Below are 12,553 nucleotides of genomic sequence, written 5' to 3'. Positions count from 1 at the left end.
AGAAGCACAGGTGGAATCAAGATTGCCTGGAGAAATATCAATAACCTCAGATATGCAGATGACACCACCTTTATGGCAGAAAGTGAAGAAGAACTAAAGAGCCTGTTGATGAAAGTGAAAGAGGAAAGCAAAAAAGTTAGCTTAAAGCTCAACATTCAGAAAACTAAGATCATGGCATCCGGTTCCATCACTTCATGGCAAATAGATAGGGAAACAGTAGCTGACTTTATTTTGGGGGGCTCCAAAATCACTGCAGATGGTGACTGCAGCCATGAAATTAAAAGATGCTTACTCCTTGGAAGGAAAGTTATGACCAACCTAGACAGCATATTAAGAAGCAGACATTACTTTGCCAACAAAGGTCTATCTAGTCAAGGCTATGGTTTTTCCAGTGGTCATGTATGGATGTGAGAGATGGACTATAAAGAAAGCTGAGCGCCAAAGAATTGATGCTTTAGAACTGTGGTGTTGGAGAAGACTCTTGAAGAGTCCCTTGGACTGCAAGGAGATCCAACCAGTCCATCCTAAAGGAGATCAGTCCTGGGTGTTCTCTGGAAGGACTGATGTTGAAGCTGAAACTCTAGTACTTTGGTCACCTGATGTGAAGAGCTGACTCATTTGAGAAGACCCTGATGTTGGGAAAGACTGAGGGCAGGAGGAGAAGGGGATGACAGAGGATGAGATGGTTGGATGGCATCACCGACTCAACGGACATGAATTTGGGTAAACTCCGGGAGTTGGTGATGGACAGGGAGGCCTGGCGTGCTGCGGTTCATGGGGTCACAAAGAGTCGGACATGACTGAGCGACTGAACGGAACTTGAGATTTATCTTTAGGAAGAATCTGTTTACTTTGTACACTTGGTGATGGTACAAAGTTACTCAGAATTAAATAAACTATTTCATAGAATATATGTATTTCCATTGAAGAAAACTAAATAGTTGAAAAACAACGGTAAAAGAAACTTGTTATAATTATTCTGATAAAAAAAAATCAAATGGCATTCTCTCACCATGTGATAGACTTTTAAAAAATTGTTTTCATAAAAGTAAACTCGTCTGAAAACTTCCATGGATTCCTAAGATCTCCAAGTAAGCATATGAAAGGCTTTAGTCAGAATACTCCAATAGGTTTGAGAGTGTTATGGCTACAGAGAAGAGTGAGAAGTTCTAGGATTTATAGGGGGAAAAGCTGCCAGGAGTTTTTTATTATTGTAAATAATAACAGCCACCGTTTATTGAACACCAGTTCTGTCAGTGACTAAAACAGATGCTTTAATCTTTCCAGAACTTCCATGGGGGTAGATATCAGGATCCATATTTGAAAGATGAGAAATGAAGGAAGGTACAGCCTAAGCTGACCTTAAGTTATAGGGTTAGACCTTGAATTCTGGTGTCCCTGAGACATCTTGATCACACTGTCTCCCCTGGGCTCCACTGCCTTTGTTGTTGTTTTAGTTGCTCATTTGTGTCCGACTCTGTGCGATCCTATGGACTGCTGCCTGCCAGGCTCCTCTGTCCATGGAATTCTCCAGGCCAGAATACTGGAGTGAGTTGCCATTTCCTTTTCCAGGGATCGAACCCATGTCTCATGGAGCACCTCCACTGGCAGACAGATTCTTTAACACTGAGCCACCAGGGAAGTCCCACAGCCCTTAAAGTGGCACAAAACAAATACTGATGCTTGTCAATGACTCATTCAATTTAGCTTAAAAAGAATAAGATGTAATTAACCTTAACAAAAAATATAAATTCAACCTAAAAGTCTATTGAAGTTTGGTAACATTATTTTTTTCATAATCTATATAAAGGCAAAGAACTAATTTTCAAAGATATAATTTTGGTAGATACTTGATAATCACACACATGACAAATTTTAAAATTTCATGTGGCATGGTAATTCTTTGGATTTTCAATGTTTATACAAAAGCTTGGTGCTCAATGTGCCAAATACCTTAAAGAATAAAAAAGTTTAATTATTCTTAAGAATAAAATATTATTTATAATTTCACGTTTTTTCAATCCCTAGAGAACAAGAGCTCAATAATTTTATTTAGAAATATTCACACGTGAGATAAAAAGCTTCTCTATTTTTACTAAAATGAAATTGTGTCAATCATATTAGTAGGCTCTCAATATTCAAGGACAAATATTTTGAAATTCTTTAAGTTACTGCCATAGTCAGACGTCTCAAGATGATGCATACCTGATTGTGAATATATTTTTGCTCTATTGTGTTTCTACCTTGATACTGAAATCTTTGTACTCTGTTTTTGATAACTGAAGCTTATTTATTCCTCCTTTAAGGTGGAAATTTTCCAAACTATCCCCAAAGCTGAAATTATAACACAGAAATAATAAAGTATAGGTTCAAGTAAAGAAAAGGTTCATAATTTGTTCTACAATAGAAAATTCATTAATATATCAAAAATTCTTTAAAAATTTAAGTGACTTTAAAATTTTCATATCAGAGCTCTAAGCACAAATTTTTCCTCAAGTCAATGCTGTTTTGGATATATCTACCAATATCAAAAGGCCACAAGGTGATTGCAAGTATTCTCAGCAGCTGAAAAGAGAAAGTATCTGATTTAAATAAACCACAGTCATTTATGAGTAATAATCAATTCCATTGTCTTTCAGTTGCAGATATTATATGGGCTATAAATGATAAAGGTTTCATAGTTTACAAGAATTAAGTTAAAAGGTTATATCAAAGTGTCGAATGGTGTACTGTTGTGTGAAGAACAAAGTAGAGAGAACTGCTAAAACCATTTAAAATCGACTCAACAGTGACAGTGGCAATCTAAATCTCAGAAAATAGCAATGTGTTTAAGATTTTCACTTTATCTTGTTTTTGTTGCTATTTGCAGTATTATGGACCTTCTTATTTTAAAGTGGGATATAAACAACAATGAAAACAAGAAGATTGTGAACATCTTAAAGAGAAGCAAAGAGCAAATGATCAAAGCATTCTTTCTGCATAAAACATTAATGTTAAGCTTTCACCTAACTGACTATAAATCAATTCTAACAGGTTGTTTCAGTAACTTAAAAAAACAGATTTTGTATTTATGCTTTTTATAAATTCAGACTGAACTAATACATAAAATTCCTATTTCTGTTAAAGATATTTTCCAAAAATATACCCTAAGTTGGTCTCCCATAATTAAAATTCAGTAATTAAAAATTATAAGAGGGGGTATGCATTTAATAGTGTGATGATAATTAAATATCATAAGAAGGTAAATGTAGGCTCTGCTGAGGCACTGTTACAATAAAGGAAAGAAAAAACACTGTTTACAGCCTCAAAGGGATATTTAGAGAATAGAAAAAGTGAAAGGGAAAGTGAAGCTGCTCAGTTGTGTCTGACTGTTTGCGACCCCATGGACTTTAGCCTACCAGGTTCCTCCGTCCATGGGATTTTCCAGGCAAGAATAAACAAATGAGGGTGCAAATATTAGCAGGATTGCACTAAGGAAAATTATAACTGACCCAACCCAACCCAACCCAACCCAACCCCCACAAAACAATTACCTCAGGTGATGCAAATCCTAAATATTCCCAATCCCATGTTCCACCAGCAAAGCTACAAAGAAATCAGACACACCATTTGATTCTTATCAGTACAACAAAGTTCAAATAATCAGACCCTTGTCCTTTGAACACTACTTCTAACTCCTTTGCTTGGAACTTGCTTAACCAAAGACCAACTACTGAATATAATTAAAATAATTCTTTCAAATTCTATGTTGTTTTATGTTTATGTAAAATGGTGGAAAATTAAAAATCACCATGCTATACCAGAGTATTTTTATGATTGCTTCTATTTTTAAGTGTTTATATAAAAATAAGGGTCCAAGGAATTTCTAATCCTTATAATTAGTACAAACAAGAAAATATGCTTCAATTTATGTCAGTATAAGTATCTGAAATAAAACAACCAAACTCAACTGTTCTTTAATGGATGAGTATGTGGATCAATTACAAAACTTTACTAACATCAGATTTCTAATTTCCTCACAACTTTTTACCAGAAAATATCAAGCCTTCCAAATTCTACATCATGTGTATGACTATCAAAATGACACATTAGAATGCTTGAATTATGAGTTCATTGAAGTGTGAAATTTACCTACCTTAATTTAGTCTGAGAAAGTGCACAATGACCAACAAAAAATAACAAGAAAAACAGAAATAGTACTGGGGAAAAAAAAAATCACCAAAAAGAAGTTAACATACTTTTATAAGCTATCAATATTTCAGGTATAAGTAACTTTCAGGAATATGAATCCCAGTTGGACAAAAAATACACTTGCTGCCTCTGTGGCTGGTGCTAGGGTGAGGTTCACAGTGTGTATCTTTTTTACCTGCGTCGTGGAGCTTCTGGTGAGTCTGCAGGAGCAACTCCCCGAGCCACAGACGCCAGGAACTCTTGCCTTTTCTGCTGTACAAGGCATGCTGCCTTGATGATCTTGTGGCGGGGTGTGCGAAGGTAAGGCCTATTGACTTTTTGGGCAAGGTCTTCAGTGACCATTTCTAGGTCTGTCTATGTTAAGAAAAAACAAACAAAAAAATTATAGGATAAATGGGTAAGTCAATAGCAAATTCAGTATCTATCTGGTTAAATCTAACTCTCTTTTGAAATCAGAAAGTAATCCAATTATCATAATAACTTCCAATTTAACAAGTTTCTACTTTGTAAATTTTAGGAAAACACCATTCATTCAACAGGCATTTATAAGCAATGTAGTTGGTATGGATTACAAAGCAGTAGTGAGTACCGCAGCTGTATAAAAAAAGTTTATAAACTTGCCTGTGTGAAAAAGAACTAATAAAATTCAAAGCATTGTACATGCAAGTGAAGGCCACATGGCATAGACTTTATGTAAATACTGAAGGAAGGTGAGGCAAGGCAAAACCTTTGGGATCTGGGGTTACGTCTGGAAGACCTCATAGAGAATACGAATATCAAGCATCGAAAGAAATACAAGACATAAATTAGTAGAGGGGAGTTTAAACGGATGATAAAAACATCCGTAGCAAGAGGAGAAAGTTTGGTTACTCCAAAAAAAGAGGAATGTATAATATACTTGGTTGGCTATACTCATGTCAGTTGGCTTAATTAAATGTTTTATTTTTTAAAAGTACGCTAAGTTTTTCTTTCAGTTGCACTGTTAAAATGAACTGGCAAATACCAATGTTCTTGTCTAGTAAGTGATGCTGTTAGTTTCACTTTTGAAGATAAAATTCTATCAGGCCAGATTTCAACCTCAACCAGTTTAAAATAAATAACTGCAGTGGGAAATGCTTGCCTAGCTCAGAGCTCACTCAAATCTACATAGTGACAAATTCAAACATAAAGAAAATTTCAGTTTATTACTGTAACTTTTGTTTTATTTAAAAAACATTCTAAAAATGGAAACAAAATTGTTAATTACACTCTAGTAAAATGAAACTTAGTTGTAAAGCGGTTGAGAAAGGAGAAAACCTGTTTTTCATCATAACTGCATTTAAGTTTAATAAAAAAAGATATCTTACTTGCATGAGTTCAAAAATTTCTTTCTTTGTGCTTTTAAGTTCTAAGAAAAATCCATATGGATAAGAACACTTAAGAATGCGTCGAGTTTTTAAGAGCACATGAACTGCATCTTCAATGAAAGTGGTATCTGGACAGGCTCCTTCAGCTATAAAGTAAACCAGGCATGGTAAAAAAATTTCTTTGTAAATATGCTGTTATAAAATTAAACAACTAAGTTTTCTCCAAGAAGAAACTGAAGAAGCTATATCATAATATTTACTTGAATCAGACTAAAAACCTATGTAAAACTCATACATTTTGCATTTATGTGACCTGCATACATTTATAAATGGAACACACCCCTGCAGTATCCCAGGAATGCAGTCCTAAAGGAAAGCATACAATGATCCTGGATTCTGTTCTCACCCTGTTTGTAAACAAATCTAGCTTTAAGTTCTAGGCTTTACTAAGTTTCTCAGGTTGTCCCTAGCAGAATTTAGAACAAATGCCTTCCTAAGTTCTTAAAAAAAAAAAAGAGTCTAATTATAAATTATGCTTCTGCAAAAATGATATTGTAAGGTAAAAGATATAACATTGTGGGGGAACAACTGGGTAGTGAACGCTATTAGCAGTAAATGAACACTTCAGGGAGAGAGAGAGCAGAAGAAGGGAAGAGTAGCTTCATTTCTTCCTTTCTGAATCTTCTTTTGATTCTTTCTTATATCTTACTATGCTGGCTAGAACCTCCAAAAAGTTGAACAGAAGCAGCAATTCAAATCTACAAGTATTTATTTTATATTTACATGTTTTGAGCGCTGTTCTAAGTATTAGGGACACATCGGTGACAGAACATACTGTAGAATCTGTGAGGATTTTTTCTTTCAATTTTTACTGTGGACAGTTAACACTTCAAGAGTTTACTACTGGCTTGATATAGTTATGTCATTAGTATGGTCTAAGAACTAGTAATTAACACGGAGATTAAGCTGCTATTAATGCTTTTTGTCCCATTCTAAGCTATTTAGCTTACAGTTATTGTTTTAGTAAGGAAGTTATTCTCATGAAAAGGCTGTTAGTACTCACTACTTTTATAAAATGGACCAAAAAAACATAAAGATGATTGATTGCATTTTAGGCTTAAAACCTTATATATATAAGCTATAATTTAAAAAATATGACTTTTTAAAACAAACATGCCAGAACCTGTATGCTGTATAGTCACTGTGAGGTATTTGTTATATTCTAATTATGTAACTAGAATTCAATCCATTTTTAGGAATGTTCTTTCTGAACTTCCATTTTAGGGACCATAAGTAAGGGCTCATGCCTTTCTTTTTGACTCCAATGTCCATTATTTACCAATGAGATGATTTTCTCCCAAACCTGTACTTGACTTCCATTCCATAAGGCACTCTGCTAAATTTCTCAAGAATCTTTGGGAGTTAGTCATACAACTGGACAGCCTGTGAATCCTGCTCTGTTGACTAGGTCAGGGATGCCTTTTCAGTCCATATACTTTTGCCCACATTGTAGAGCATCAACAATGGTGCAGAGTAAGCAAAACCATGATGTGTGCTGAGGAGAAGGTGAGGTAAGCCAGGTGGAAAACCTAATCAGAGGCCTCAAATGCTAAATTGCACTCTGGACTTCAAAGAACTCCAAACTACCAAATGAGCTAATGGAGATAATATATTCCTTTAAGGGTCTTAATCTCCTACCAAAGAAGTGACTTAAGCATGACAGATATTTTATATTAACTATCATATATATCACTTATAACTTACTTTCTTTGAGAGCTCTACTCAATTGCTCCATCTTTTCTTTGGCTGTTTTAAGAAGGCGTTGTTCTAACTAAAGAAATAGAAATAAACATATCATTTTCTTTCTTACTCACAACAGTGAGTATTATACAGTACATCTGAAATGATATAGGACATACCTGATAGCTATGTTCATGATTTTTAAATCTTGTATAATAGTGCATGAATCTGTCAAGTTCCTGAAATCGCTTGTGTTTTTTTTCAGCCTAAGAAACAGAAGTCCAAATGACTTTTATAATATAAACAAAAGTACTAGCTATTAAAATTTGGCTTTTTTTGACCACACACAAAATTTTTATTAGTAAAAGATAGTAATGCATACAAATTTGTTGCTTGCTTTGTTGAGAAAATAATAACCAATACATTTTAAACGCTTTCCAGGATAAAGTCTTGCATTTGTATTTTCTGTGACAAACCACTGAATCCACTATTCCCAGAGTGTGAGGTAAATATGTCTCTCAAGCCCTATGGTCATCAAATCTTCAATGTTTTATTATATTGTTTATTGCTATGGACAGAAACGTGTCTCCCATCAAATTCATATGTTGAATGTCTAACCCCCAACGTGACTATATTTGGAAACAGGCCCTGTGGTATCACCCTGTGAGGTGATAAAGGTGGAACAAGGTCATGAGGGTGGAGATCTAATCCAACAGAGCTGGTGCTCTTACAAGAAGAGGAAGGGACACCAGAGCTTGCTTTCTCTCCTCCCTGTGAAGACACAGTAAAAAGACAGCTGTCCATAAGCCAGGAAGAGAGTCATCACCAGAAACCGAACTGGCACAGATCTTGATCCTGGGCTTCGTAGTCTCAAGAACTGTGGAAAACACATTTTTCTCATTTGAGCCACTTGGTCTATGGTATTTTGTTATGGCAGCCAAGCAGACTAAGATACTTACTGTATGAAATAACATAGCATATTGTTGATATAATGTTACAATTATTTTTAAGTCATTTTAGAGTTATGCTGGGATATATGTCTTTTCTGATATTACCCATATAAACAAGAAAAAATAAAAAAAAAAAGAGCTCAGGCTTATAGAGCCATTTTGTTTAAATTAAAGGCTACGTAAAAGTGTATTGAATTTAATGCCTCATTACAATAAAGGTAGGAAAAGAAGAAATGCAAAATACTTCCACTGGTATTAAGTGGCTTAACCAGAGGTCTTGGCTTAAACAGTTTTCTCTACCTCCACAGTCATTTCCTTGGATTGCTCCTCCACATGCTGAATGACTTCATAGCGAGTACATCTATAATATCCTCCAGTGGAAGAACTATGTTTTTTCCATTCTTCCAGACAAATCCAGCAAAAGTCATACTTGCACTGCAAAAGAAAACATATGTGCAAACATCTCCCCATGTTGGTATGCAAATTACTTTTCAATTCCTAGTTAATCAATCAGTTAAGAGATTAAACAATCCTGCCTGTGTGACCAGGGACACAAACCTTCTCAAAGACAAGCCCTCTGTTTCAGGTCTTCTCTGAAGGCCTTATCCACACTATGGAAAGATGTGGGGGTAGTTTAAAATTATTGTTTATAAGGATAAATTAAAATATAAATAATAATATTAAGTAATCTCAAGAAACCTTTAAAAATATCAATATGATACTCTTTCCAAATAACAAAAACAGATACTGACAAATGCTTCATTTTTCACGTGCATAGTAATCTTACTTTGGTCTCTAAAGCTCTACCAGTGTATTTGAAAACTTCTGTTGACTTTGACAAACTGGTTTTGAAAATGGGAGTAAATTAAAAAGGTCTTTAATCAGAACATCTAACAAAAAACCTATTTCTCATTAAAAAAATTCTTTAATTACTGTAATTTTCAAACAATGCCAAAAATACGAGCATTCCAGTATGAAAATATATCCTTTTTTTCTCTTAAATGCTTATGGATTTTGAGTCAGAAAGATCTTCCTAATTAAAATCGATGTTTTCTCGCGGTACGTTTACAGCTTATTTTTAAAAAATATTTACATCTTTGATCTATTCAGAATTTATCTGGGTATTCAGTATGAATTAAACTTTCTCCCATGCAGCTGTCCAGTTGTCTCAATACCATTTATTACACAGCCCACATTTCTCTTCTGGTTGGCGATGCTTCCTTTTTCCAACACTAAATCCCCATGTATGTATCTATTTCCCTGGGCTTTGTTTCGTTGATCTGTAGATTCATGTACCAGAGCTATGCTGTTTTAATTACTGAGCCTTTAGAGTGTGGCCTACTATTTGGACATGGCAACCCACTCAATACTCTTGGCTGGCAAATCCCATGGACGGAGGAGCCTGGTAGGCTGCAGTCCATTGGGTCGCTAGGAGTCGGACATGACTGAGTGACTTCACTTTCACTTTTCACTTGGAGAAGGAAATGGTAGCCCACTCCAGCGTTCTTGCCTGGAAAATCCCAGGGATGGGGGAGCCTGGTGGGCTGCCGTCTATGGGGTCGCACAGAGTTGGACACGACTGATGTGACTTAGCAGCAGCAGCAACAGTTCCTCCTCACTGCCCTTTTTCAGAGTTTTTTGGCTCTTATTTTGTTTCTCCATAGGAATGTTTGAATTAACTTGTCTAGATGAAGAAATAAAACCTGCTGGTATTTTTGTTGCAATCTTTCTAAGAACTCTGTTAGCTTTCCATTTGTTTGTCCACTTCTAAGACCTAAAGATAGGGGTCTTAACATTTTCTTCAGGTACTCTAACACATTTCTTAAGCTTCTTTCTAGATAAAGGAAGTCTTTTCTTTCAGCATATACTCTATCTGGATGTTGCTGGAACACGTGAAGGCTATTACTCTCTGCATATAACTTTTGTATTCTGCTAGTTAATTAAATTTTTATTGTTTGCAATAGTTTTTCAGTTGATTCTGTGGGTTTTCTAGGTATACAATCATGCTGTCTGTAAAAAACAAGAGACAGTTTTATTACCTCATTTCTAATCTTTACATCCTCAATTTCTTTTCACTGTTGAATTATGTTGACTGGTATCCTCGGTCCAATGTTAATAATATTTGTGATGAGAGCATTTTTATGTTGTTCTCAATTTTAGGAGAGTACCACTAGTTTCCCCACTAAATACCATGCTAATTTTTGGACTAAGGTAAATTTATTTTTGTCATACTTGAAAGGAAAATTTTGTGTATTCCTATTTCTTTGTGTGTCTTATAAAAAATGGTTGCTGAGTTTTTGTTAAATCCTTTTTTAGCATCTACAGAAAATTTACATAGTTTTTCATCTTGTATCTACTAAGATGAGGTACAGTAATAGCTTTTAAAATATCAAACCATTCTTATATTCCTGAAATAAACCCCATGTGATTAATTACCTTTTAAAAAATTAAAAACATGTTTTTTCATTTGGATATAACTGATGGTCAACTACTCTTCTAATGTACTCTGCTGGATTATATTCACTAGTATCTGTATTTTCTCCTCCAATATCTTATTTAGGACTCATGCATTGTTATTCATAAGTAAGACTGATCTATACTTTCAATGGGGATTCCAGGTGGTGTTAGTGGTAAAGAATCTGCTTGCCAATGCAGGAAACTCGAGAGAGGTGCATTCGATCCCTGGGATGGGAAGATCCCCTGGAGAAGCAAATGGCAACCCGCTCCAGTATTCTTGCCAGGGAAATCCCATGGTCAGAGGAGTCTGGCGGGCTACAGTCCTTGGGATTGCAAAGAATTGGACAGGATTCAGTGTGCATGTGCACGTGCACACACACACACACAAACATTCAATATTTATCAAGTGCTCATATCAAGGCTCTACTCATTTTATAATAATAATCTAAAAGTTTCCAGGTTTTCCCTTTTTCCTATTTGTCCCAGAAACAGTTCAAATCATATTGAAATTACTTATTCCATAAGTTTTGATAAAATTTTATTGTGAAACTGTTAGGGGCTATTGCTTTTAAAGAAGACATTGTTGAAAAAAACTCGTCTGGGGAGTGAGGTTGTTTGGATATTTCTTCTAGGGTTAGTTTAATAAATTAAATTTTCTTAGAAAATCAATCCATTTCAAATCCAAGTTCAAATTTATCTGAAAGAGTTGAGCAAAATTATCTATTATTATTTTACATTATATGATAAGAAATTTTACATTCTATGATAAGAAAAAGAAAATAGAACTTTGATAATTTGTAATTTTTCAGTTGCAGCATATACATTTTCCACAGAGCCAGATCAAATTTCAAGTGATTTAAAACGTGTAAGAATAAAATTTAAATAGTTTCCTAAAAAATCATCTAAAGGGAAATGAATTGAGTTAAAAAAAAAAATGAACCTATTTTTATATTGCCAAATCTGTCATTATTTTAAAATGTTTCACAATTTGATTCCAGATAGTAAAAACTATCTATTGAATAATAATAAACACTGAAGAACTAATAAAGGCATATTATCATTTAGTCATTGTGTTATAATATGGATTCAATTACATGTGACTTCTTGTACTACCTTAAAAGTTAAAAAAAAAAAAAACCTCTAAAAGCATAAAAACTTTTACTTTCTAGATGTCTCCTTTTATGTCATAAGAATGAAAGAATTACTCATCAGTTTCCTCTGTTGAATGCAAATACTAAAACAACAAAATTCTGTAAAAATTATCCTTCAGTTAAAAAAAAAATTATCAGAATGAGATAGGGCAGGGCTTGAGTTTGCTGGAAATCAATGTTGTTTGATGACGTACAGAAACTGACCATAAGAAATAGGTATGCATTTACATACATATAATTTTAAATCAAATATTAAAAAATGTTGAGCAACAACAACAAAAACAAGACTATTCTTATAGAATGTAAGTAAGTGCTCCTTTTAATATATAACAGAAGCTTAAGCAAACTTTAAGATAAGTTACCCTGTATCATTAGCCTGATTAGTTCATGAAAATATTTATTTACTTGATATGTATTCATCAACTACTTACTGTTGGTGAGTGTTATGACTGAAATAAAGGTAACAATGGTGGATTTGGTCTTTTTATTAGTACCCCATCTGCTGATTTTTTTATGGTCAACCTTTTGTTGTGTAAAAAATTTTCTTTTACACATCTATGTAGTCTGTATCAGACTGTCTAAGAAAAAACTAATATGAATGTTGGAAATACAACTGCATATAAATGAAAGAATTTTGCTCCGATCAGCTGAACTAACAAGCACTCCTGAGCATTCAGAACACTGTACAAAGTTTTTCTTCTGAGGAATCACTGCTGTC

At 34.3% G+C, this 12,553-nt stretch overlaps 1 protein-coding gene across 7 annotated transcripts in view; it reads right to left on the bottom strand.

The window, feature by feature from the left end:
• ANKIB1 (ankyrin repeat and IBR domain containing 1) overlaps positions 1 to 12,553 on the bottom strand; it is a 157,497-nt gene that overhangs the window by 6,600 nt on the left and 138,344 nt on the right. For all 7 annotated transcript variants that reach the window (XM_070787152.1, XM_070787153.1, XM_070787149.1 and 4 more), the window contains 6 exons: positions 8,528 to 8,662; positions 7,457 to 7,543; positions 7,302 to 7,368; positions 5,538 to 5,683; positions 4,367 to 4,545; positions 3,534 to 3,585 (listed from right to left, as the gene is read on the bottom strand). In XM_070787152.1, coding sequence (XP_070643253.1) covers positions 3,534 to 3,585; positions 4,367 to 4,545; positions 5,538 to 5,683; positions 7,302 to 7,368; positions 7,457 to 7,543; positions 8,528 to 8,662 — 666 coding nt within the window. The remainder of the gene's footprint in view (positions 1 to 3,533; positions 3,586 to 4,366; positions 4,546 to 5,537; positions 5,684 to 7,301; positions 7,369 to 7,456; positions 7,544 to 8,527; positions 8,663 to 12,553) is intronic.

This window comes from Bos indicus, chromosome 4 (assembly GCF_029378745.1).
Source record: "Bos indicus isolate NIAB-ARS_2022 breed Sahiwal x Tharparkar chromosome 4, NIAB-ARS_B.indTharparkar_mat_pri_1.0, whole genome shotgun sequence".
Lineage (NCBI taxonomy): Eukaryota > Metazoa > Chordata > Mammalia > Artiodactyla > Bovidae > Bos > Bos indicus.
This window is presented reverse-complemented; position numbering and strand designations above follow the sequence as displayed.